At 39.5% G+C, this 26,861-nt stretch overlaps 1 protein-coding gene across 2 annotated transcripts in view; it reads right to left on the minus strand.

Annotated features, from left to right (window-relative positions):
* LOC123529323 (reelin-like) overlaps window positions 1-26,861 on the minus strand; it is a 418,269-nt gene that overhangs the window by 30,796 nt on the left and 360,612 nt on the right. For both annotated transcript variants that reach the window (XM_045309613.2, XM_045309612.2), the window contains exons 50-53: window positions 20,207-20,752; window positions 10,742-10,946; window positions 2,335-2,510; window positions 179-465 (exon numbers count right to left, since the gene is read on the minus strand). In XM_045309613.2, coding sequence (XP_045165548.2) covers window positions 179-465; window positions 2,335-2,510; window positions 10,742-10,946; window positions 20,207-20,752 — 1,214 coding nt within the window. The remainder of the gene's footprint in view (window positions 1-178; window positions 466-2,334; window positions 2,511-10,741; window positions 10,947-20,206; window positions 20,753-26,861) is intronic.

The raw sequence follows: 26,861 nt of genomic DNA on the forward strand, positions 1-26,861 counted from the left end.
CACGACCCTACACTTTTATTAGCTTAATTTTCTTCAGGTACAATGAAGCTTTGATAAAATAAAGTTTAACAAAATTCTACATTGTAGAATAATTTTTATTTCAAATGTGCAGAACTATCTCAATAGCTTCATATACTGTAAAATTAGTCATCAAAATGGATTTTAGTAGCAAACATACCAATGTAAACATCATCTAGAGCCCAGGTGGGCTGAAGCCTAGTTGGGTCATCAGAAAGGAACTGCCACCATCTTATCTTTGTACTAGGGGTTCTTGCTTCTTGAGGCAGTACTATATAGTCACGACGTGGTTTAGAGTAACTTGTGTAATCAAGTGTATGTAAAGTGTGCCAGTGAATGCCACCATCTGTAGAATATTGCAGGATCACACTCTGGTCTGGTCTGTAAGGCTTAAAACAACCTGGGGCATCACTCTGTCCACCTATAGTCGCTGAGTACTGCACAAATCTAAAAGAAAGAAATACTCATTCTTCTTGGAACCTATTTTCTCTTCATGAACTTGCAACTGATCTGCTTGGGAATGGTTAGTGTTAGGATCATGGAAGAGAAATATAGCTGACAAAGTATACATGGCCACACCCTAAACCAAGTGTTTACATTTCACATCTTTGTCAGTTGCATTGAACACAATTCATTATAGGTCTCCACAGTTTTATAAACTTGTTACACAACTTGACAGAATACATTTAAACTCATAGTTGTCCATTCAATCTTTATGTATAATAGAATTCAGCTTAAGCCAGTGCCAGGGAATGTGAGGGGTGTTGCCAGTGCCAGGGAATGTGAGGGGTGTTGCCAGTGCCATGGAATGTGAGGGGTGTTGCCAGTGCCATGGAATGTGAGGGGTGTTGCCAGTGCCAGGGAATGTGAGGGGTGTTGCCAGTGCCAGGGAATGTGAGGGGTGTTGCATATTTCATAATTTCTCATGAACTGACTGAATCAAACAAAGTTTGCTATTATTTGCTTGGTTGCATTCTATGCTTCTGAAGGATCTTATAGATTCTGTTAAGTTATTGGCAGGAAACTGTTGCCAGTAACAGTGACCTTGAACTTGTCACTAGCAGTGTGAAATAAAATACCATGCTAGGTCTCTACATCAGCTTGCAAATACCAAGTTTGTTAGCAATGTGTCAATCTAAACTTAAGGTATTTGTCATTTACCCGAGCAGCTGATCTATATTAGCTTGCTATACAACAAGATAAGTCAGAATAGGTAATTCATGTCAGACACAAATTTCTACCTATAGTAACAGTGACCATTACCCTAGCAGTCTAAAAACCCAAAGTAGCGAAATCATTTTTGCTATTTTTAGTAACCCTAATCTTGACCTTTACCCCTGTAACTGCTAGCTAGATCTCCATATTAGCTTCCTATACAGCAAAGTTGGTGACAATATATCACTCTGAACTATAGTTAACAACCAGAAGCTGTTCCTCTATTTTAAATATTGTAAGCCACGGTGACCTTGACCCCAGAGGTACCAAATGTAATCACATCCTTTCTCTTCTCATATGCTACCTTGATTCTCTCTTTGTATTTTGGTAGGTTATCTACATAATTATCAAGTTTCATTGCAATATGTCATTCCAAATTAAAGATATCAAGTGAAAATAATTTTTCTATTTTCAGTAACAGTGTAACCTTGACCTTTACAATAAATCCCAAACCATATTGCTCTGTAAGTTTGCTATATACCAAGTTTGGTGTTAATATGTCAATCAAAACTTTAAGCTATTTGCCACAAACTGTTTTCTTTTTTTAAGCAACAGATAACCATGACTAACTCCAGCAGCCTTAACCATTTTCCTCTTATAAGCTGCATTTTTTTAGAAAGCCTGCTACACATAACAAATCAATTTCTGGGTAATGCAGCTGATATTACTATAGTTTATATAAGAAAATGGACCAACTTTTACCTCAAAGTGTGACCTTGACCTTTGAGGTATGAGTCTAGGTCTAGCAGACGATGCAATGTCCTGTTATTATAGTCATTTGTGCCAAGCTATGACAAAGTTCTGGGCTAGAAACGATTTTCTGAATATCACATAATCAAGGGTTACACTATATGCCCCCTCCCACATCCCCATCATACTAGTTGCAGGGGCATAACAACCAAGTAGTAAGTCAATCGAATGAAGTTTGGTAATTTTGCTATTTGTGACATCCTCATGGGTAGTTGTGATTCGAAATCTATATTCACAGCTGTTCTGAATGTACAGCATCTGATAGAGATTTTGTTTCAGTAAACTTGTTCTGAAAGAACATTATTTCAACACATTTTTTATCAAATTTATGGAAACATATTAAGTGCTTACTTTGCATCTCTGAGGTCCATATCTACAGTGGCAAGCTGTCTAAGCCCGGGCCCATTCTGTACAAGTGCTGTACCCTCAACTAGCTGGGTACAAGGGTCCTGTACTGTACCCCCTTGTACAAGGGACCACTTGGACTTATCAATATCTTCATCATCAAATGTATCCTTCAACTCTTTCTAAAAGTGAAATGGGAATATCTGAATAAAACTTCATTTTACTTCTTGTCTATTATTACATATTTAATGAGTAATAATGACTTTATATTTTAAGTATGAAGACCAATTTAAAATTAATGGATTTCAGCTCTATAAAATTAATTGTATATACTAATGCATGCAATATTCTGAATGGTGACATAAAGCAACAGTATATAGAATGGTGACATAAAGTAACAGTATATAGAATGGTGACATAAAGTATTAGTATACTAAATGGTGACATAAAGTAACAGTATATAGAATGGTGACATAAAGTAACAGTATATAGAATGGTGACATAAAGTAACAGTATATAAAATGGTGACATAAAGTATTAGTATACTGAATGGTGACATCAAGTAACAGTATACTGAATGGTGACATAAAGTAATAGTATATAGAATGGTGACATAAAGTAACAGTATACTGAATGGTGACATAAAGTAATAGTATACAGAATGGTGACATAAAGTAGTAGTATACTGAATGGTGACATAAAGTAACAGTATATAGAATGGTGACATAAAGTAGTAGTGTACTGAATGGTGACATAAAGTAACAGTATACTGAATGGTGACATAAAGTAACAGTATATAGAATGGTGACATAAATTAATAGTATACTGAATTGTGACATAAAGTAACAGTATACTGAATGGTGACATAAAGTAACAGTATATAGAATGGTGACATAAAGTAACAGTATACTCAATGGTGACATAAAGTAACAGTATATAGAATGGTGACATAAAGTAACAGTATACTGAATGGTGACATAAAGTAACAGTATATAGAATGGTGACATAAAGTAATAATATACTGAATGGTAGGTAAAAACAATAACAAACTACATTTAAATATCTGAGATATGTGGTCATATGAACCCATCATCAACATCATGGCCAAGTCCAAAATTTTGAGTTATTCTTCTCATAAAGGCCTTTGAAATTTTCAATTATGTGACATTTAACATTACCATACACATAAAATACTTGCTGTTTACTATTCTGACCAAGTTTCATGAAGATAGGGTCATAAATGTGGCCTCTACAGTGTTAACAAGCTCTTCCTTTGATTTGAGCAGCTGACCTAGTTTTTGACCCCACATGACATAGTTTCGAACTTGGCCTAGGAATCATTTAGATAGGGTCATAAATGTGGCTTCTAGGGTGTTAACAAGCTTTTCCTTTGATTTGACCGGGTGACCTAGTTTTTGACCCCATATGACCCAGTTTCAAACTTGGCCTAAAGATCATCAAGATAAACATTCTGTTCAAGTTTGTATCAAATCAAAGCAGAAATGAAACCTCTGAAAGGGCCAAAATAGAAACCCATGATGGAATCTAGCCGGTTATCAAAAGGAACCCAGATCTTATTGTGACTTAAGTTGTTTGTAAGTGTGGTTAAAATAGAATGTAAAATGTCACTTCTATCGTGTTCACAAGGTAAAAATTAACAAATTTTGACTCTTTTAGCGGTCAATCAGGGGCCGTCACTCTGGAACCTATGATTGGATCTTACGGATTCATCATGGAATCCAAGATCAATTATTGTTAAAGATATTTTGCAAGTTTGTATCAAATCAAACCATAAATGAAGTCTCTATTTGGCTGCAAAAGCCAAAATAGCAAATTTTGGCCCTTTAAAGGGCCATAACTCTGTAACCCATGACGGGTTTTCGAAAGAACCAAGATATTATGCCAATACAAGTTGTGTGCAAGTTTGATTAAAATCAAGAAATTGTAAACTGACGGATGACGGACGGACGACAGACGAAGGGCAATCACAAAAGCTCGCCTTGTCACTACGTGACAGGTGAGCTAATAAAAGGACATTAAATGGAGTTGCTTATATTGCTTCTCTGAAAATGTATAGTTATAAACTTTTTACCATTTCTAGAAAGAACTGTTTCAATCTCAAATGGATGCTTAAATAAGTGCTTAAAAATATTTTCATTTGCAATATACCTCTTCACAGGACTTATTAAAGAATAACAGTTGACCTGAAGTTAGCAAGTTTCTGCATGCTGACCAGAAATAATTATGACACCCTGTTCACTGTTTATGGTACAGACAATTAATATCTCCAAAAAGTCAGGAAGTTGGCATACCTTTAGATATGCAACTCCAGTTATTTGACAGTATGATTGCTCCAATAGCATTGTATAGTTCTGAAGTTTATGGATTTGAAAAGTGCGATGTAATAGAGTCTCTGTTTATCCAGTTTTACAAATATATACTTCATTTTAAGAAAACCACACCAACCTCTATACTTTATAGTGAGCTGGGTAGATACCCAGCTGAAATTGAAGTTCAGTGACTTATCAAAGCCAGAATGGTCGGTCTTTGGAAAAGAACTGTAAGTGGTAAACAATTACATTTACATAATTCTGGTATTTTTCACTCAAAATGGTTATGCAAAATTGAAGAAACACCGAACATTGTGGTTTTTCAAGTTACTGGCTAAATCAATATGTACATCAAAATTGAAACCTTGCAAAAATGATGAAAACAGGCTGTGATCAGTTTAAGCAAAATTGGTATAACTCCATTTACATAATGCCTAAATATTTAAATTATAGGATATTTAAAACATCTCATTGTTTTGAATATTATCTGAATGTACTGCAGACTGACCTTAGAATATGTTTGAGCTGATTTAGATGTGTTAACCATAAACTACCTGTAGAAAAGTGTCGTTTTCTTGGTATCACAAGAGATGATCGCATCTGCGAGTTGTGCAGTTTTAACAAATTTGGGGGTGAGTATTACTATATTTTTGAATGCTATTGTTTTAGAAAAGAAAGAAAGAAAAACATTCCTACTGATATTATTAAAAATCATAACACTACTAAAATGAAAGCACTGTTTAATTCTGAAAATGTTAGTATATTATTCAAGTTAGCAAAATTCTGTAAAATTGTACTATCTAAATTTCAATAGTGTCTTTCTTTTTATTACACATTTGTCTGTAAATGTTAAGTCACATGATTTTTAATCTTTCTCAATCTAGTACTGTAGAGATGTCTCGATGTTATACTGTTCTGGGAGTGACAAGACTATAGTGCAATTATCATCTATATTCGTCATTCCATTTAATATTTCTTATTTCTCCCCTATGTTGGGACTTGTGGACTGTACAGATTGCTGGAGTTGTGCTTCCGAATAACCTATGGTAATGCTTATAGGTATTAGATTAAGCCCAGCTGGATATAGCCATTCATAGTAATATGTATTGCTCATTCCTGTATATTATATTTGTGTAATATGTATGCACACACCCCAGTTAGGGGTCATGTTGTTATGAATAAACTTGACTTGAGTTGACCAGTATCAATGCATGTTTCTCTTCCAAACTGGAACTCACAACTACTAAATAGTTCAACTGTAATAACATGATTTTATGGAAATTCCTTTTTTGATATTAATGGTAAGCATCTAAACAACTGAATAAGACAAGAGGACCATGATGGTCCTGAATCGCTCACCTCTTCCCACATGACCCAGTTGATAAACATTCAGACCAACTTTCATACAGATCCCACAAAAAATATGGCCTCTAGAGAGGTCACAACGTTTTTTCATTATTTGACCTACTGACCTACTTTTTGAAGGCACGTGACCCAGTTTCGAACTTGACCTAGATATCATCAAGATGAACATTCTGACCAATTTTCATGAAGATCCATTCACAAATATGGCCTCTAGAGATGTCACAAGGTTTTTCTATTTTTAGACCAACTGACCTAGTTTTTGACCGCACATGACCCTGTTTCAAACTTGAGCTAGATATCATCAAGATGAACATTCTGACCAATTTTCATAAAGATCTTGTGAAATATATGGCCTCTAGAGAGGTCACAAGGTTTTTCTATTTTTAGACCTACTGACCTTGTTTTTGACGGCACGTGACCCAGTTTCGAACTTGACCTAGATATCATCAAGGTGAAGATATCAGACCAACTTTCATACAGATCCCATATAAAATATGGCCTTTAGAGAGGTCACAAGGTTTTTCTATTATTTGACCTACTGACCTATTTTTTGAAGGCACGTGACCCACTTTCGAACTTGACCTAGATATCATCAAGATGAACATTCAGACCAATTTTCATACAGATCCCATGAAAAATATAGCCTCTAGAGAGGTCCCAAGGTTTTTCTATTATTTGACCTACTGACCTAGTTTTTGAAGGCACGTGACCCACTTTCAAACTTGACCTAGATATCATCAAGGTGAACATTCTGACCAATTTTCATGAAGATCTCATGAAATATATGGCCTCTAGAGAGGTCACAAGGTTTTTCTATTTTTAGACCTACTGACCTAGTTTTTGAAGGCATGTGACCCAGTTTCGAACTTGACCTAGATATCATCAAGATGAACATTCAGACCAAATTTCATACAGATCCCATGGAAAAACATGGCCTTTAGAGAGGTCAAAAGGTTTTTCTAATATTTGACCTACTGACCTAGTTTTTGACAGCATGTGACCCAGTTTCAAACTTGACCTAGATATCATCAAGATGAACATTCTGACCAATTTTCATGAAGATCTTGTGAAATATATGGCCTCTAGAGAGGTCACAATGTTTTTCTATTTTTAGACCTACTGACCTAGTTTTTGACAGCACGTGACCCAGTTTTAAACTTGACCTAGATATCATCAAGGTGAACATTCTGACCAATTTTCATGAAGATCTTGTGAAATATATGGCCTCTAGAGAGGTCACAAGGTTTTTCTATTTTTAGACCTACTGACCTAGTTTTTAAAGGCAGGTGACCCAGTTTCGAACTTGACCTAGATATCATCAAGATGAACATGCTGACCAACTTTCATAAAGATCCCACAAAAAATGTGACCTCTAGAGATGTCACAAGGAAAAGTTTACGCACGGACGGACGGACGCACGGACGACGGACGCTGCGTGATCACAAAAGCTCACCTTTCACTATGTGACAGGTGAGCAAAAAATGTCTGTTTGACATCTTTCATGTTAAAAAAAAACAAAATCATAAAAGTAACTGTTTGCACCAATAGATGAAATAACAGAATAATCAATATTTGCTTTAATAAGCAAAAGCTGTAGGAGGACTTTTCAACAGCCTTGTAAATTAAATGAATATAAAAGTCGAAAAAGGGGCATAATTTTGTAAAAATGCAAACTAGAGTTATGGAACATGTACACTGCATTTTATATCATGCAAAGTTTCAATCCATTCCCATTATTGGGTACTAAGATACCAGCTTAACCAAAATTTGCTAAGTTGAAAAAGAGGCATAATTTTGTAAAGAAACAACATAGAGTTATGGAACCTGTGCAACATAAGTCAGTTGATCACAGTGAATAAGTGTGTCAAGTTTCAATCCATTCCCACTTGTGCTTACTGAGATACCAGCGTACAGACAAAAATTTAATCAAATTGGGATGTCAACGCAGACACACCGACACACAGGTGAGTCCAATAGCTCTACCTATTCTTCAAATAGTCAAGCTAAAAACCACAAATAGTTCACCCGTGCAGTCTCATTAGTGACAAGGCCATAAATTAAACTACAGTTGTCACAGGAATGATGAATTATACCCCCACAATATGGCCTTGTCACAGAACTAAGCCAATGTCAAAGCCAACTTACTTGACCTTTGACCTACTGACCTCAAAATCAATAGAGGTCATCTGCTAGTCATGATCTACCTCCCTATGAAGTTTCATGATCCTCGGCCCAAGCGTTCTCAAGTTATTGTCTGTAAAAGGTTTAAATGACCTTTGACCTTTGGAACTCAAAATCAATACGGGTCATCTGCTTGATATGACAAACCTCCCGATTAAGTTTCCTGAGCCTAGTCCTAAACGTTCTGAAGTTATTGTCCAAAAACTGTTTAAATGTTCCGGGTCACTGTGACCTTGACCTGTGATCCACTGACCTCAAAACCATTAGGGGTCATCTGCTGGTCATAACCAACCTCCCTATCAATTTTCAAGATCCTAGGCCCAAGCATTCTCAAGTTATCATCCGGAAACCATTTAACTGTTCACAGTCACTGTGACCTTTACCTTTGACCTACTGACCCCAAATTCAAACTTGACCTGTATTTTTTGATGTTACATCTGTGTACCAAAAATTATTTAAATCGGTCAAGCCTTTCATGAGTTATCATCCAGAAACCATGAAAACCAACGGACTGACTGACCAACTAACCGCCAACCTCACTCCTATATATCCCCCCAAACTGCGTTTTGTGGGAGTATAAAAGTATCTGAGTGTCAAATGTTTGACAAGTAAGAGGTTATAGGTTCAAATCTGACTGGTTCATGACTTACACCAGCCTTTGTTTGTACAAGCATTGAAGGTGATTCATACTAGACCAGATCATCACAGACACCAGCATTTGTTTGTACAAGCATTGAAGGTGCTTCACATTAGACCAGATCATGACAAGCACAAGCATTTGTTTGTACAAGCATTGAATGTGATTCATACTAGATCGGATCATGACCGCCACCAGCATCTGCTTGTCAAAGCACTGAAGGTGATTCATACTAGACCGGATCATGACAGACACCAGCATTTGTTTGTACAAGCATTGAAGGTGATTCAAACTAGACCAGATTATCACAGACACCAGCATTTGTTTGTACAAGCATTGAAGGTGATTCACATTAGACCAGATCATGACAGGCACAAGCATTTGTTTGTACAAGCATTGAAGGTGATACATACTAGACCAGATCATCACAGACACCAGCATTTGTTTGTACAAGCATTGAAGGTGATTCAAACTAGACCAGATCATCACAGACACCAGCATTTGTTTGTACAATCATTGAAGGTGATTCACACTAGACCGGATCATCACAGACACCAGCATTTGTTTGTACAAGCATTGAATGTGATTCATACTAGATCGGATCATCACAGACACCAGCATTTGTTTGTACAAGCATTGAATGTGATTCATACTAGATCGGATCATGACAGCCACCAGCATTTGCTTGTCAAAGCATTGAAGGTGATACATACTAGACCAGATCATCACAGACACCAGCATTTGTTTGTACAAGCATTGAAGGTGATTCAAACTAGACCAGATCATCACAGACACCAGCATTTGTTTGTACAATCATTGAAGGTGATTCACACTAGACCGGATCATCACAGACACCAGCATTTGTTTGTACAAGCATTGAAGGTGATTCAAACTAGACCAGATTATCACAGACACCAGCATTTGTTTGTACAAGCATTGAAGGTGATTCACATTAGACCAGATCATGACAGGCACAAGCATTTGTTTGTACAAGCATTGAAGGTGATACATACTAGACCAGATCATCACAGACACCAGCATTTGTTTGTACAAGCATTGAAGGTGATTCAAACTAGACCAGATCATCACAGACACCAGCATTTGTTTGTACAATCATTGAAGGTGATTCACACTAGACCGGATCATCACAGACACCAGCATTTGTTTGTACAAGCATTGAATGTGATTCATACTAGATCGGATCATGACAGCCACCAGCATTTGCTTGTCAAAGCATTGAAGGTGATTCATACTAGACCTGATCATGACAGGCACAAGCATTTGTTTGTACAAGCATTGAAGGTGATTCAAACTAGACCAGATCATCACAGACACCAGCATTTGTTTGTACAAGCAATGAAAGTGATTCATACTAGATCAGATCATGACAGACACCAGCATTTGTTTGTCAAAGCATTGAAGGTGATTCATACCAGACTGGATCATGACAGACACCAGCATTTGTTTGTACAAGTATTGAATGTGATTCATACCAAGCTGGATCATGACAGACACCAGCATTCATTTGTACAAGCATTGAAGGTGATTCATACTAGACTGGATCATGACAGACACCAGCATTCGTTTGTACAAGCACTGAAGGTAATTCATACTGGACCGGATCATGACAGGCACCAGCATTTGTTTGTACAAGCATTGTAGGTGATTCATACTAGACCAGACCATGACAGACACCAGCATTTGTTTGTACAAGCACTGAAGGTGATTCATACTAGACCGGATCATGACAGACACCAGCATTTGTTTGTCAATGCATTAAAGATGATTCAAACAGGCATCAAACTTAACAATTATGCATTAAAAACAATGTACATGCAAGCATTTTACTGGAACAATTGACCACCAAAGTCAAAAGAGCTAAACCATAAGCATACTCTACCAAATTTTTAACTTTCCAGGGATAACAATTATCACCACGGTGACCATCATCACAGATGCATGCTGGGAAGTTAGCTGGATGACAGATACCATGACCACCACACAGATCCTGACATGCTCGACCTATATAAATTTCTCTGATACCGAAGTCTGTGACTGCTTCCTCATCCATAACAGGGCGTTGCTGCCAGCGAAACCTTGTAGCTCTGAAACAAAACAAAAACTATAATTGCTTAAATGTTACAGAGAATGAGTGATTTAATGACCTACATCTATAAAATCCATGGCTTATAGGACTAATCATTTTGTTTTTGAGCTCTAAAGGTCAAGTTGCAAAATGAACTGAAACTATTTAGGGCAGTTATTGGTTATCATATTGAAATGTAATAAAAATGGAATAGTGAAGAAAAATGGAACAGGTAGGTAAAATCTTTTTCTATTCAATATCAAAAAGAGCACTAATATAGTTATGAAACTTGACACATATACTTCATACTTACATTTGAATCGTGACCCATGTGTTCCACAGCACAAGAGTTAGCTGTGACCCAATGCTCTAGACTATTGCACCACAGTGGTAATTTCTAAGTATGCACTTTAAATCAGTTATACTGACCTTGAACCTGACCCCAATGACCCCATATGCAATCCCAGCCTTGATTTTTCTATAATCTACTTTTACGGCATGTTTAATTTCAATTCATCAATCAAAACTTAAGTTATTGAGCAGAAACTGTTTTTCTCTACTTTTTGTAACAGTGTTTTGACCTTGACACCACTGACCCCAAATTTTATTCCATTTAAATATCTCAACCAAAACTAAAGTTACTGAACGGAAACCAAATCTTGATGCCACCCATCCATCCATCCATCTGCCCAACGACATCGCCACTTTAATAACCAGATTTTCGTGTGGCAATTGGTCTGCTGAGGCGTCAAGTGTGGTGTGCTGTGTGTTGTGTGCTTGTCACCTTCCGCTTTCAGCCTCCACCGCTGGCTAGCCTTCTGGTGAAAAAGGAGCCGAGTGCGTAAGTCTTCCCTGCCAGTACATAGCCTCTCTGCAGACAAGCCCTTTTGCAGTGCCTCCGAGTTGGCGCCACACTGTAACTGAGCACCTTGCGGCCTCAGGCAGAACTGCAAGGGACTCGGAGGAGGTCTGCCCCCAGACATGTGGCATGCCAGGCCCACCGGTGTGTGGACACCCCCTGATGCCTATGAACAGACCCCCAGCTATGGGACAAATAGCTCCTGTGTTCCCAGGATAGGGTTTTAACTCGGAACTAAGGGTGAGGTAACCCCGAAAGAAACCTAGAGAGTTGAAGACAGAGGTGCTGGGCCATTGGCACTCTCTTAACGAACAACATGCACCATGCAATATCGCTATGACTGCACAGCCATCCGGTATTCAAAAATGTGGTGCTGAATCTCAGAGGTCCCTCCAGGGGGATTCAGTGCCGGGCCCTGAGCCTCGACAGAGTCCACCCACAGCTACTGGGGGTCCCTCCTTCAATCCACAACATACAAAGAGAAGAAGGAGGAACATACCAAGAAGAAGAACCAATTTGCATCAACCTTTCAGGCTGATGCATTGGAATGCGGAGGGTGTCTTCAACAAGAAAGCTGAACTTGAGCATATCCTCCATGAGAAAGACATTAATGTCTGTTGCATTCAGGAAACTCACCTACAGCCAGAGAAATCCTTCAAAGTCAGAGGATACCAGTGTTTCCGCTGTGACAGAATTGGCAGACGAAAAGGAGGCATCATGACATTGGTCAGGAACAACATCAGCGCTGTCCAGACCAACACGCATATGAATGACTCTGAGTTCCAAGTTCTGAGCCTCAGAAAGAACGAGTTCAGTTTGAAACTTGTGAATATATACTCTCCAAGTGACAAAGCTCTGTCCCTTGACAAAGTTACAACTGATGAAACCAGGTTCATCATTGTAGGAGACTTTAACAGTCACTCACAAAGCTGGGGATACGACCATCTGGATAAACGTGGAGAGGAAGTAGAGACCTGGCTGAAGAATGGTGTGTATCGATCAATACAGAGAAATCATCCACCACACTATTCTCCCTGTCGTCAAAGCAGAGGGCGGGAAAAATCAAGATGGGAAATACTTTGCTGACTGAAGCAGACTAGGCAAAATACCTCGGAGTGACCTTTGACAAATGGCTAACCTGGAAGCCCCACATTAGTCAAGCAAAAGGGAAGGCCCGTAGGAAGCTTGCCATGATGCTCAAACTTGCTGGAACAACGTGGGGAGCAAATGAGCAAATACTCAAGACAGTATATCAGGGAACAGTGAGACCCCATTAAGAGTATAGCTCAACTGCCTGGTCCACTACTGCCAAAACTAACCAACAGGCTTTAGACACGGTCCAGAACCAAGCATTGTGGATCATGACAGGTGCTACAAAGTCTACACCAATCTCCTTCATGGAGAAACTAACAGGCACACAGCCGTTACAAAACAGAAGACATGCAAAGGTTCTGCTTCAAGCAGAGAAGTTCAGGTCTTTTCAAGACCATCCCATGAAAGCCAAGCTAGATGGCTACAAAAGGAATCGGCTCAAACGTAGCAGCTTCGTACATGAGGCAAAGAAACTCAACCGAGTGTTCAAAACTGAGCTGAACATACCAACGATTCCCCTAGGTAGTGAAGACATTATAAACCCACTAGCGAATGATCTGTCCTCAGTGACTGTGAGACTTGCTGTTCCTCATCTTGACCGCGGGAAGCAAGAGGATGAAGGCATTTGGAAGAGCCTCACACTTGCTATGATCAATGAAGACTATCCTCTGGAATCATGGACTCGACTATACAGACGGATCAGCCACATGCGCCGTCAAAGATGGAGGAGCAGGAGTTTTCATTCAATATCCATCTGGCAAGAGAGAAACACTACATGCAGCCACAGGAAAACACTGCAGCAATTACAAGGCAGAGACTGAAGCACTCATGAAGGCCGTCTCAATGGTTGAAGACTCGGCAGAAGAAAGCTCCTCAGCCATCTTTCTCACAGATGCACTGTCTGTCATGGAAGCTCTAATCAACAATAAAGCTCCGCAGCTAGCCAGGAGAATGCAGAGCCTGAGTATAACCTGCAAAGTAGCACTTCAGTGGATTCCATCCCACTGTGGACTTGCAGGCAATGAAGAGGCAGACAAACTGGCTAAGCTAGGAGCTCAGTCAGAGCAACCAACAGAACCTGTGAGTTACAAGGAGAAAGTCACCATCATCAAGGCACTAATGAGACCAAGGATGGAGGAAGATGCTTTTCATCTCCTTGATCGGTCTGAACAAGTAATGATGGTCAGGCTCCGCTCAGGGCACAACAAGCTCAATGCTCACATGTACAAGAAATACAGACTGACATCATCACCAACTTGTCCATGTGGTGAAGAAGATCAGACTGCAGAGCATATACTTCAGAGATGTAAAAGGCATGACCAGGAGCGAGCTGCGACTTGGCCGATAGATACCTCAATCCACCAGAAATTGTATGGAGGCATTGAGGATCTGCAGCAAACCACAAGTTTCATCGAGGCTACTGTTCTGACAGTGTAGTTGCAAATGATAAGAATAAGAAGAAGATAACCAGATTTTCAACTTTGAACAAGAGTGCAAGAATGTCACAATATACGCCCGTCACAGCAAATTTCTTTACTCTAGCACCTGTATTTGCAAATGGAATTTTTAACTTTGTGGTTGTTTAGTAATAACTAAGTGTTTTGTTTTTCTAAGTCCACAAAAAAACTCCTTACCAGTTAGAGATACCTTAAAATACACCTAAAATTGGAAAGTAACATCTATGTTGTACCACAGAAAAGTGGTCTTGGTTTTTCCCTACGGTCAATTATAAAAAAGTTACAATATAAGTTATTTATAGTAACAACTAAGGGAAGTTAATCTTAAAAAAAAAAATCATAAAAAAAAAAAAAAAAAAAATCATAAAAAAAATTGTAAGTCCTCACAAAAATCTTTAACAGGTAGAGACTGGTCAAAGTACACCTCAAAATTGGATGTAGCATGCATATTGTACTACAGAAAAGTGGTCTGGATTTTTCCCTATGACTAGTAATGAAAAAGTTACAATATAAGCTATTTATAGTAACAACAAAGGGAAGTAATTCGAAAGAAGGGAACTGCGCATGACACTTTGTCTCATGATGGTGTATAATTGTGTCAAGTTACATCAAAATCCCTCCATGCATGAAGAAGAAATGCTTCGGACAAAGTCATTCTTGTATCTGACCTTTGGCCTCTAAGTGTGACCTTGACCTTAGACCTAGGGACCTGGTTCTTGCGCATGACACTACGTCTCGTGGTGGTGAACATTTGTGCCAAGTTATATCAAAATCCCTCTATGCATGAAGAAGACATGCTCCGGACAAGGTTTTCATTCTTGTATCCTTTGACCTCTAAGTGTGACCTTGACCTTAGACCTAGAGACCTGGTTCTTGCGCATGACACTCCGCCTCATGGTGGTGAACATTTGTGCCAAGTTATATCAAAATCCCTCTATGCATGAAGAAGAAATGCTCCGGACAAAGTTTTCATTCTTGTATCCTTTGACCTCTAAGTGTGACCTTGACCTTAGACCTAGGGACCTGGTTCTTGTGCATGACACTCCTTCTCATGATGATGAACAATTGTGCCAACTTTCATCAAAATCCCTCTATGCATGAAGAAGATATGCTCCGGACAAAGTCATTCTTGAATTTGACCTTTGACCTCTAAGTGTGACCTTGACCTTAGACCTAGGGACCTGGTTCTTGCGCATGACACTCTGTCTCATGATGGTAAACAACTGTGCCAAGTTTCATCAAAATCCCTTCATGCATGTAGAAGATATGCTCCGGACAAGGTCTGTGGACGGCGCCCACACACCCGCCCGCCCGCCCGCCAGGGGCGTTCCCATAATACGTCTCGTTTTTCAAACGGGCGTATAAAAACCTGGTTAAAAACGACTATGCTCACTCTCTATACAGATTCTTACATTTCAAGGAGAAACAAAAATTCCATGCAAACTAGGTTTTCAAACTTTGCAACAAGCAGTCATATCTTTTTAAAACAAGAGGTCCATGATGGCCCTATATCACTCACCAGAGCTGATCTAGCCTACTGACCTAGTTTTTGACCCCAAATGACCCAGTTTCGAATTAAACCTAAAGTTCATCAAGACAAACATTCTGAACAAGTTTCATTTAGATTGAGTCACAACTGTTGCCTTTAGAGTGTTCACATACTTTTCCTTTGATTTGACCATGTGACCTAGTTTTTGACCCCAAATGACCCAGATTAAAACTGGACCTAGAGATCATCAAGACAAACATTCTGACCAAGTTTCAAAAAGATTGAGTCACAACTGTGAGTGTTCGCAAGCTTTTCCTTTGATCTTCTATAGTGACCTAGTTTTTCATCCTACATGACCCAGATTCAAATCTGACCTAAAGATCATCAAGACAAACATTCTGACCAAATTTCATAAAGATTGAGTGACAACTGTGGCCTCTTGAGTGTTCACAAGCTTTTCCTTTGATCTGGCCAACTGACCTAGTTTTTGACCCCATATGACCCAGTTTCAAACTTAACCCAGAAATTATCAAGATAAACATCCTGGCCAAGTTTCATAAAGACTGGGTCACAACTGTGGCCTCTAGAGTGTTCACAAACCTTCCTTTTGATTTGACCAGGTGACCTAGTTTTTGATACCACATGACCCAGATTCGAACATGACCTATAGATTATCAAGACAAACATTCTGATTAATTCTCATGAGTTTCAAACTTAAATTGTGGTCTCTAGAGTGTTGACAAGATTTTCCTTTGATCTGGCCTAGTGACCTAGTTTATAACCCCACATAACCCAGTTTCAAACTCGACCTAGAAATCATCAAGACAAACATTCTGACCCAGCTTTATAAAGACTGAGTCAAAATTGTGGCCTCTAAAGTGTTCACAAGCTTTTCCTTTGATTTGACCGGGTGACCTTGTTTTTGACCCCACATGACCCAGATTCAAATCTGACCTAGAAATTAACAAGACAATCATTCTGACCAAGTTTAAAAATATTGGGTCACAACTGTGGCCTCTAGAGTGTTCACATGTGTTTTCCATTGATCTGGCCTACTGACCTAGTTTTTTACCCCACATGACCCAGTTTCAAACTTGACCTAGAGATCATCAAGACAAACATTCTGACCAAGTATAATAAAGATTGAGTCAAAAATGTGGCTTCTACAGTGTTCACAAGCTTTTCCTTTGATTTGATCGGGTGACCTAGTTTTTACTCTACATGACCCAGATTCAAACTTGACCTAGAAATCATCAAGACAATCATTCTGACCAAGATTCATAAATATTGAGTCACAACTGTGGCCTCTAGAGTGTTCACAAGCTTTTCCTTTGATCTGGCCTACTGACCTAGTTTTTGATCCCACATGACCCAGTTTCAAATCTGACCTAGAGATCATCAAGACAAACATTCTGACCAAGTATCATAAAGCTTGAGTCAAAATTATGGCCTCTAGAGTGTTCACAAGCTTTTCCTTTGATTTGACAGGGTGACCTAGTTTCTGACTCCACATGACCCAGATTCAAACTTGACCTAGAAATCATCAAGACAATCATTCTGACCAAGATTCATAAATATTGGGTCACAACTGTGGCCTCTAGAGTGTTCACAAGCTTTTCCTTTGATCTGGCCTACTGACCTAGTTTTTGATCCCATATGATCCAGTTTTGAACTTGACCTAGAGATCATCAAGACAAACATTCCGACTAAATTTCATAAAGACTGAGTCATAACTGTGGCCTCTATAGTGTTCACAAGTTTTTCCTTTGATCTAGCCTAGTGACCTAGTTTTTCATCCCACATGACCCAGATTCAAATCTGACCTAAAGATCATCAAGACAAACATTCTGACCAAATTTCATAAAGATTGAGTGACAACTGTGGTCTCTTGAGTGTTCACAAGCTTTTCCTTTGATCTGGCCAACTGACCTAGTTTTTGACCCCATATGACCCAGTTTCGAACTTAACCCAGAAATTATCAAGATAAACATCCTGGCCAAGTTTCATAAAGATTGGGTCACAACTGTGGCCTCTAGTGTTCACAAACCTTCCTTTTGATTTGACCAGGTGACCTAGTTTTTGACCCCACATGACCCAGATTCAAACATGACCTATAGATTATCAAGACACACATTCTGATTAATTCTCATGAGTTTCAAACTTAAATTGTGGTCTCTAGAGTGTTGACAAGATTTTCCTTTGATCTAGCCTAGTGACCTAGTTTATAACCCCACATAACCCAGTTTCAAACTCGACCTAGAAACCATCAAGACAAACATTCTGACCAAGCTTTATAAAGATTGAGTCAAAATTGTGGCCTCTAAAGTGTTCACAAGCTTTTCCTTTGATTTGACCGGGTGACCTAGTTTTTGACCCCACATGACCCAGATTCAAATCTGACCTAGAAATCAACAAGACAATCATTCTGACTAAGTTTAAAAAATATTGGGTCACAACTGTGGCCTCTAGAGTGTTCACAAGTGTTTTCCATTGATCTGGCCTACTGACCTAGTTTTTTACCCCACATGACCAAGTTTCAAACTTGACCTAGAGATCATCAAGAAAAACATTCTGACCAAGTATAATAAAGATTGATTCAAAAATGTGGCTTCTACAGTGTTCACAAGCTTTTCCTTTGATTTGATCGAGTGACTTAGTTTTTGACTCCACATGACCCAGATTCAAACTTGACCTAGAAATCATCAAGACAATCATTCTGACCAAGATTCATAAATATTGAGTCACAACTGTGGCCTCTAGAGTGTTCACAAGCTTTTCCTTTGATCTGGCCTACCGACCTAGTTTTTGATCCCACATGACCCAGTTTCAATTCTGACCTAGAGATCATCAAGAAAAACATTCTGACCAAGTATCATAAAGCTTGAGTCAAAATTGTGGCCTCTAGAGTGTTCACAAGCTTTTCCTTTGATTTGACAGGGTGACCTAGTTTCTGATTCCACATGACCCAGATTCAAACTTGACCTAGAAATCATCAAGACAATCATTCTGACCAAGTTTCATAAATATTGGGTCACAACTGTGGCCTCTAGAGTGTTCACAAGCTTTTCCTTTGATCTGGCCTACTGACCTGGTTTTTGATCCCATATGACCCAGTTTTGAACTTGACCTAGAGATCATCAAGACAAACATTCTGAGTAAGTATCATAAAGATTGATTCAATATTTTGGCCTCTAGAGTGTTCACAAGCTTTTCCTTTGATTTGACCAGGTGACCTAGTTTTTGATCCCACATAGCCCAGATTCAAACTTGACCTAGAAATCATCAAGGTAATCATTCTGACCAAGTTTCATAAATATTAGATCACAACTGTGGCCTTGAGAGTGTTCACAAGCTTTTCCTTTGATCTGGCCTACTGACCTAGTTTTTGATCCCACATGACTCAGTTTCAAGCTTGACCTAGAGATCATCAAGACTAACATTTTGACCAAGTTTCATAAAGATTGGATCACAAATGTGGCCCCTAGAGTGTTCACAAGGCAAATGTTGACAGACGACACCGGACGCCGGACAATGACTGGTCACAATAGCTCACCTTGAGCATTTTGGCCTAAAAAATGTCTATGCTCACTCTTTGTACAGATTTTTATAATTCAAGGGGTAAAATCAACTGTGCTGCTTCATTGTGCATGTTTTTAACATTTCAAGAGCTCGCTTTATGAACAGATTCTTATATTTCAAAGCAGAAAAAGCAATCTTATCATGAAACTAGATGCCCCCCACTCCTGACACACTGTACATGGTTTTATGACTCAAGGTTAGGCCCTTTTTATGCTTATTTTTGACTAAGTCAAAGGCCATAACTCTGGTCTGACTGTGTGAGATCCAAATTAAAATGCCTGGTGCACTGCTTCCCATGCTGAATAACAATCCTGTGAGGTTTGATGACTCTGGGTCAAATACTTTTTGAAAAATGAATGACACAATTTGGTACAGATGGACGAATGGACATTCTTACATAATATGGGTATTTATGTGGCTACTCTTTTGTTCTCTCTACTTTTTTTTGTCAGGAAATGAATGACATCAAAGAAAAAGTAAAGTTACCTATTGTTCCAATAGCCACCTAAGTATGCATATGTAAGCTTGGACAGACGGATGGACAAAGGCAACTCTAAGTGCCCCCCCACACCCACAAATTAACATTTAACTCAGATCCATTTGTTTCTTCCTGCTATAACTGCATGAGAGTCTTACTAGTAAACCAATTTATTGTAAATATTTGTCACTAAATACAATTTCAATGACATTTTTTTTGCATAAATCATAAATGAATGCCTGACAACATTGAACTGATTACAGGATTAATCAATTCTATTCCAAACTTAAACTATAGTGGTGTCACAAAGATTAAAATAACATACTTTGAGTTAGTCATTCCTTCCAGTGGAATAGTTACACGTTGCCATGCTCCCATTGGGTCACCATAGTAAACACTTGCCATCGAGGCACCAGACGGACAAGCTGGATCATTAGACAAACACTGACGTGAAATATAAGACCACGTCAATCCATAATCAGTAGAATACTGCAGGTGAACTGGAGCTACAGTAGTGTTCCATGGCCGCATACATCCAACGTTATACCAAAACTGCATCATATGTCCTGATCTTATATGCAAGTCTTGTGTTATTAGGGAAGCACTCTCATCACCATGAACATTACCTATCGCAACATCCTGCCAATCACAGTAACCATCAATTTCAACATTATCAAATGCGTTCCATTCAGCAGGATCTATTCCAGGTGCAAAATCGCTCATCATAGTGTCTGGATTTGCTTGACGTCCTCCAATTCGGAGGTTATCAATAACCCAATCATCTTCATTGGTTCCACTGTGCTGCAGCTGCACAAAAGTAATCTGGGTTCCATTCCGTCTTGCTTCTTTAGGAAGCCTTAGAGTCACAAATCTGAAATATCATTTTCATTTGTCAGTTTACTGATAAAGAAACCAAACTTCATCACAGAATGACAGAAAGAGAGAAAATCATAAAATAACTGCACAAATAACAGTAGTTATAAAATAAATATTTTCACAGAACAAGCAGCTAACGCCTGACGGCATTTTGTCAAGGTTTTCCAAATTAGGTGATAATGAATTAAAGTTCTAATAAAGGCATACAATAAATAACCCCCAAATTAATAAGCACTATTGAAGGAAAAAGGGAAAAAAAGAAATGGACAGGAAGAAAATGAAACAAAAAAAAATAAATTGGTGTAAATAAATCAAAGTAAGAAAACACCATTTTCAATGTTTATATCCCTGTGACCTTGACCTTTGACCCCGAAATCAATAGGGGTCATGTACACATCAAGACCAACATACGTATGAAGTTTCAAGGTCCTAGGTGAAATACTTGTCCAGATATTGAGCGGAAACAATTTTCAATGTTTAGATCCCTGTGACCTTGATGTTTGACCCAGTGACCCCGAAATCAATAGGGGTCATGTACACATCAACATACCTATGAAGTTTCAAGGTCCTAGGTGAAATACTTGTCCAGATATTGAGCAGAAACCATTTTCAATGTTCAGGTCCCTGTGACCTTGACCTTTGACCCAGTGACCCCATTCTCACTTTAGACCAACTAGGGTAATAGGGGATCATTCTGACCAAGTTTCTTGAAGTTTAGATAAGTAGTTGTTGAGAAAAATGAATGAATAAAAAGGTTAACATGAGACTCATTATCCCATCCGTCTTATCCATCCGCCCGGACAGCCCTAATCTACAAGCCAGATTTTTCTTCAAAAACCCAGCCAAAAATGCATTTCCTTACTGAAACTATTATACAACTACATCATTTCAATTCTGAATAATAGCACAGACAACAAAGGCTGAACATTTTTAATGTCACAATGCTTCTATTGGATGCACTTTTTTACATATGTTACATCATTGTATGGGATACAAAAGTCATGCAACCCTATGAAACTGTGTGTAGTGATGCAACTGCAACTACCTAACTGTGTGCAATGATGTGACTGCAATAGACTGTGTGTAGTGATGCTGCTTAAACAGACTATGTGTAGTGATGCTGATGTAACAGACTATATGCAGTGATGCTGCTGTAACAGACTATGTGTAGTGATACTGCTGTAACAGACTGTGTGTAGTGATGCTGCTTAAACAAACTGTGTGTAGTGATGCTGCATAAACAAACTGTGTGTGGTGATGCTGCTGTAACAGACTGTGTGTGGTGATGCTGCTTAAACAGACTACAGTCTAACCTGTACTAACGGTCACCTCCGATCAGCGGTCACCTCCGTTCAGCAGCCATTTTATGACGCCCCCGACGGATTTTCCTCTATTTTATCACTTTATTCAGCGGCCACCTGCCGTCCGCGGCCAGCGGCCACCGAAATTGCCTCCCGACCGCCGTATTTGACCCCTTTCAGCGGCCATTTTTCTTCCAATAGGAAGGCAATAATCGCCGAAGATACCCGATTTTGAGAAGCACGTGGTTGATAAGTTTCGCGGGACTTCACCACAAGAACGACAAAATGACATGAGCTTCTCAGTTAAAACTGATAACCAAAGGTGTAATCCCCTTTTGTTATGATCAAATGGCCAGTAATTACCGGTAATTAGCGTGTCACCTCGTGTCAATTTTGTTGTTCACAGTTTGACCTCGGTTAAAGATAATACTCGATAACTAGTTAGTTGCATAATATTTGTGATTTTTTTATACTTCTGTCATCAAAATACTATTAAATTTATACGAAATTAATTGTGTTTGGAAAAAAATATAAACCACTCTATCTTTTACGGAACGTAACGTTAATCTTAGATTTAGCGTAGACAATAAGCGCCGAGAGTAGCTTCCCTTACCAAAATGGCGAAAATTGTAAACAAACTTGTTTAGTAGTTGGAAAATTGTCTGTAACAATTTTTGTAGTAAAAAAAAACACGCCGGAGTTTTAGATTGCTAAGAAGACCATTCGTGTTGCGAAGGCAAATGCACGTCATTGTATCCTGGTAAAATAATAATGGAAAACCCAAAAAGAAACGGTCCTAAAGGCTATAGACTGGTCAGAAGTCTGAAAAATACATATACTGGCTGCACCTCCGGTCAGCGGTCACCTGGCTTTAGCGGCCAAATTGTCTGCTTCCCTTGGCTGGCTGCTTAAGACAGGTTAGACTGTATGTGTAGTGATGCTGCTGTAACAAACTGTGTGTAGTGATGCTGCTTAAACAGACTGTGTGTAGCGATGCTGCTGTAAGAAACTGTGTGTAGTGATGCTGCTGTAAGAGACTGTGTGTAGCGATGCTGCTGTAAGAGACTGTGTGTAGTGATGCTGCTGTAAGAGACTGTGTGTAGTGATGCTGCTGTAACAGACTATGTGTAGCGATGCTGCTGTAAGAGACTGTGTGTAGTGATGCTGCTGTAAGAGACTGTGTGTAGTGATGTTGCTGTAACAGAATGTGTGTAGTGATGCTGCTTTAACAAACTGTGTGTAGTGATGCTGCTGTAACAATCTGTGTGTAGTGATGCTGCTGTAAGAGACTGTGTGTAGTGATGTTGCTGTAATAGACTGTGTATAGTGATGCAACTTTAATAGACTGTGTGTAGTGATGTGACTGTAACAAACTCTGTGTAGTGATGTTGCTGTAACAAACTGTGTGTAGTGATGATGCTTTAACAAACTGCGAGTAGAGATGCTGCTATAACAGACGGTGTGTAGTGATGCTGCTGTAAGAGACTGTGTGCAGTGATGCTGCTATAACAGACTGTGTGTACTGATGCCGCTTTAACAGACTGTGTGTAGTGATGTGACTGTAATAAACTCTGTGTACTGATGCTGCTGTAACAGGTTGTGTGTGGTGATGTTGCTGCAACAGATGTGTGTAGTGATGCCGCTTTAACAGACTGTGTGTAGAGATGCTGCTGTAACAGACTGTGTGTAGAGATGCGGCTGTCACAAACTGTGTGAAGTGATGTGACTGTAACAAACTATGTGTAGTATTGCTGCTGTAACAGACTGTATGTAGTGATGCTGCTGTAACAGACTGTGTGTAGTGATGCTGCTTAACAGACTGCGTGTCATGATGCTGCTGTAATAGACTGCGTGTAGTGATGCTGCTGTAACAGACTGTGTGCAGTGATGTGTCTGTAACAAACTGTGCTGCAATAAACAGAGTGCAGTGATGTGACTGTAACAAACTGTGTAGTGATGGTGCTGTAACAAACTGTGTGAAGTGATGCTGCTGTAACAGACTGTGTGAAGTGATGTGACTGCAACGAACTGTGTGCAGTGATGCGACTGTAACAAACTGTGCTGCAATAAACAGAGTGCAGTGATGTGACTGTAACAAACTGTGTAGTGATGGTGATGTAACAAACTGTGTGAAGTGATGCTGCTGTAACAGACTGTGTGCAGTGATGTGACTGTAACGAACTGTGTGAAGTAATGTGACTGTAACAAACTTTGTGTAGTGATGTCGCTGTAACAAACTGTGTGTAGTGATGCTGCTGTAACAAACTGTGTGTAGCGATGCTGCTGTAACAAACTGTGTGTAACAATGCTGCTGTAACAAACTGTGTGTAGTGATCCTGCTGCAACAGACTGTGTGTAGTAATACTGCTGCAACAGACTGTGTGAAGTGATGTGACTGTAACAAACTGTGTGTAGTGATGATGCTGCAACAGACTGTGTGTAGTGATACTGCTGCAACAGACTGTGTGAAGTGATGTGACTGTAACAAACTGTGTGTAGTGATGCTGCTGCAACAGACTGTGTGAAGTGTTGTGACTGTAATAAACTTTGTGTAGTGATGTTGCTGTAAGAAACTATGTGTAGTGATGCTGCTGTAACAAACTGTGTGTAGTGATGCTGCTGTAACAGACAGTGAGTAGAGATGCGGCTGTCACAAACTGTGTGAAGTGATGTGACTGTAACAAACTGTGTGTAGTGATGCTGCTGTAACAGACTGTATGTAGTGATGCTGCTGTAACAAACTGTGTGTAGTGATGCTGCTGTAACAGACAGTGAGTACAGATGCGGCTGTCACAAACTGTGTGAAGTGATGTGACTGTAACAAACTGTGTGTAGCGATGCTGCTGTAACAAACTGTGTGTAGCGATGCTGCTGTAACAAACTGTGTGTAGTGATCCTGCTGCAACAGACTGTGTGTAGTAATACTGCTGCAACAGACTGTGTGAAGTGATGTGACTGTAACAAACTGTGTGTAGTGATGATGCTGCAACAGACTGTGTGTAGTGATACTGCTGCAACAGACTGTGTGAAGTGATGTGACTGTATCAAACTGTGTGTAGTGATGCTGCTGCAACAGACTGTGTGAAGTGTTGTGACTGTAATAAACTTTGATGTAGTGTGATGTTGTTGTGTCAACTGTGTAGAGTGCTGAAAACTGTGTGGACTGCTAAGATGTGTGAGTGATGTGCTGAACAATGGTGAGTGAGATGCTGCAAACTGTGTGTAGGATCTGCTGTAACAAACTGTGTGTAGTGATACTGCTGCAACAGAGACTGGGGTGTGTATTATACTGGCTGTGCAACAGACTGTGTGAAGTGATTGTGACTGTAATCAAACTGTGTGTATGTGATGTGTAGCTGCAACAGACTGTGTGTAGTGATACTGCTGCAACAGACTGTGTGAAGTGATGTGACTGTAACAAACTGTGTGTAGTGATGCTGCTGCAACAGACTGTGTGAGTGTTGTGACTGTAAAGACTTTGTGAAGTGATGTGTGTAAAAACTATGTGTAGTGATGCTTGTTGTAACAAAACTGTTGTGTAGTGATGTTGCTGTAACAGACATGGTAGTGATGCGCTGTAACAAACTGTGTGTAGTGATGCTGCTGTAACAGACAGTGAGTAGTGATGCGGCTGTCACAAACTGTGTAGTGATGCTGCTGTAACAGACTGTGTGTAGTGATGCGGCTGTAACAGACTGTATGTAGTGATGCTGCAGTAACAAACTGTGTGTAGTGATGCTGCTGTAACAGACAGTGAGTACAGATGCGGCTGTCACAAACTGTGTGAAGTGATGTGACTGTAACAAACTGTGTGTAGTGATGATGCTGTAACAAACTGTGTGTAGTGATGCTGCTGTAACAGACAGTGAGTAGAGATGCGGCTGTCACAAACTGTGTGTAGAGATGCTGCTGTAACAGACTGTGTGTAGTGATGCTGCTGTCACAAACTGTGTGTAGAGATGCTGCTGTTACAGACTGTGTGTAGTGATGCGGCTGTCACAAACTGTGTAGTGATGCTGCTGTAACAGACTGTGTGTAGTGATGCGGCTGTAGCAAACTGTGTGTAGAGATGCTGCTGTAACAGACTGTGTGTAGTGATGCGGCTGTCACAAACTGTGTGTAGAGATGCTGCTGTAACAGACTGTTGTAGTGATGCTGCTGTAACAAACTGTGTGTAGAAATGCTGCTGTAACAAACTGTGTGTAGTGATGCTGCTGTCACAAACTGTGTGTAGAGATGCTGCTGCACAAGACTGTGTGTAGTGATGTTACTTTAACAGACTGTGTGTAGTGATGAGACTTTAACAGACTGTGTGTAGAGATGCTGCTGCACAAGGCTGTGTGAAGTGATGCTGCTGTAGCAGACTGTGTGAAGTGATGCTGCTGTAGCAGACTGTGTGTAGTGATGCTGCTGTAACAGACTGTGTGAAGTGATCCTGCTGTTACAGACTGTGTGAAGTGATGCTTCTGCAACAGCTTGTGTGCAGTGATGCTGCTGTAACATAATGTGTGTTTAATGCTGCTGTAACAGACTGTGTGTAATGATGCTGCTGTAATAGCATGTGTGTAATGATGCGGCCGTACTAAAACTGTGTGTAGCGATGCTCTTTTAAACACTTTGTTAGTCATGTGTCCATAACTGTGTGGAATGATGTTGCTGTAACAAAATGTTTTAAAGATGTGGCTGTAATAAACTGCTTTTAGTGATGTTTCTGTAATAAACTATTTAGTGACTTGGCTGTAACCAAATGTTTTTAGAGATGTGGCTGTAATAATCTGTCTGTAGTGACTTGGATGTAACAAA

Source organism: Mercenaria mercenaria, chromosome 13, assembly GCF_021730395.1.
Source record: "Mercenaria mercenaria strain notata chromosome 13, MADL_Memer_1, whole genome shotgun sequence".
Lineage (NCBI taxonomy): Eukaryota > Metazoa > Mollusca > Bivalvia > Venerida > Veneridae > Mercenaria > Mercenaria mercenaria.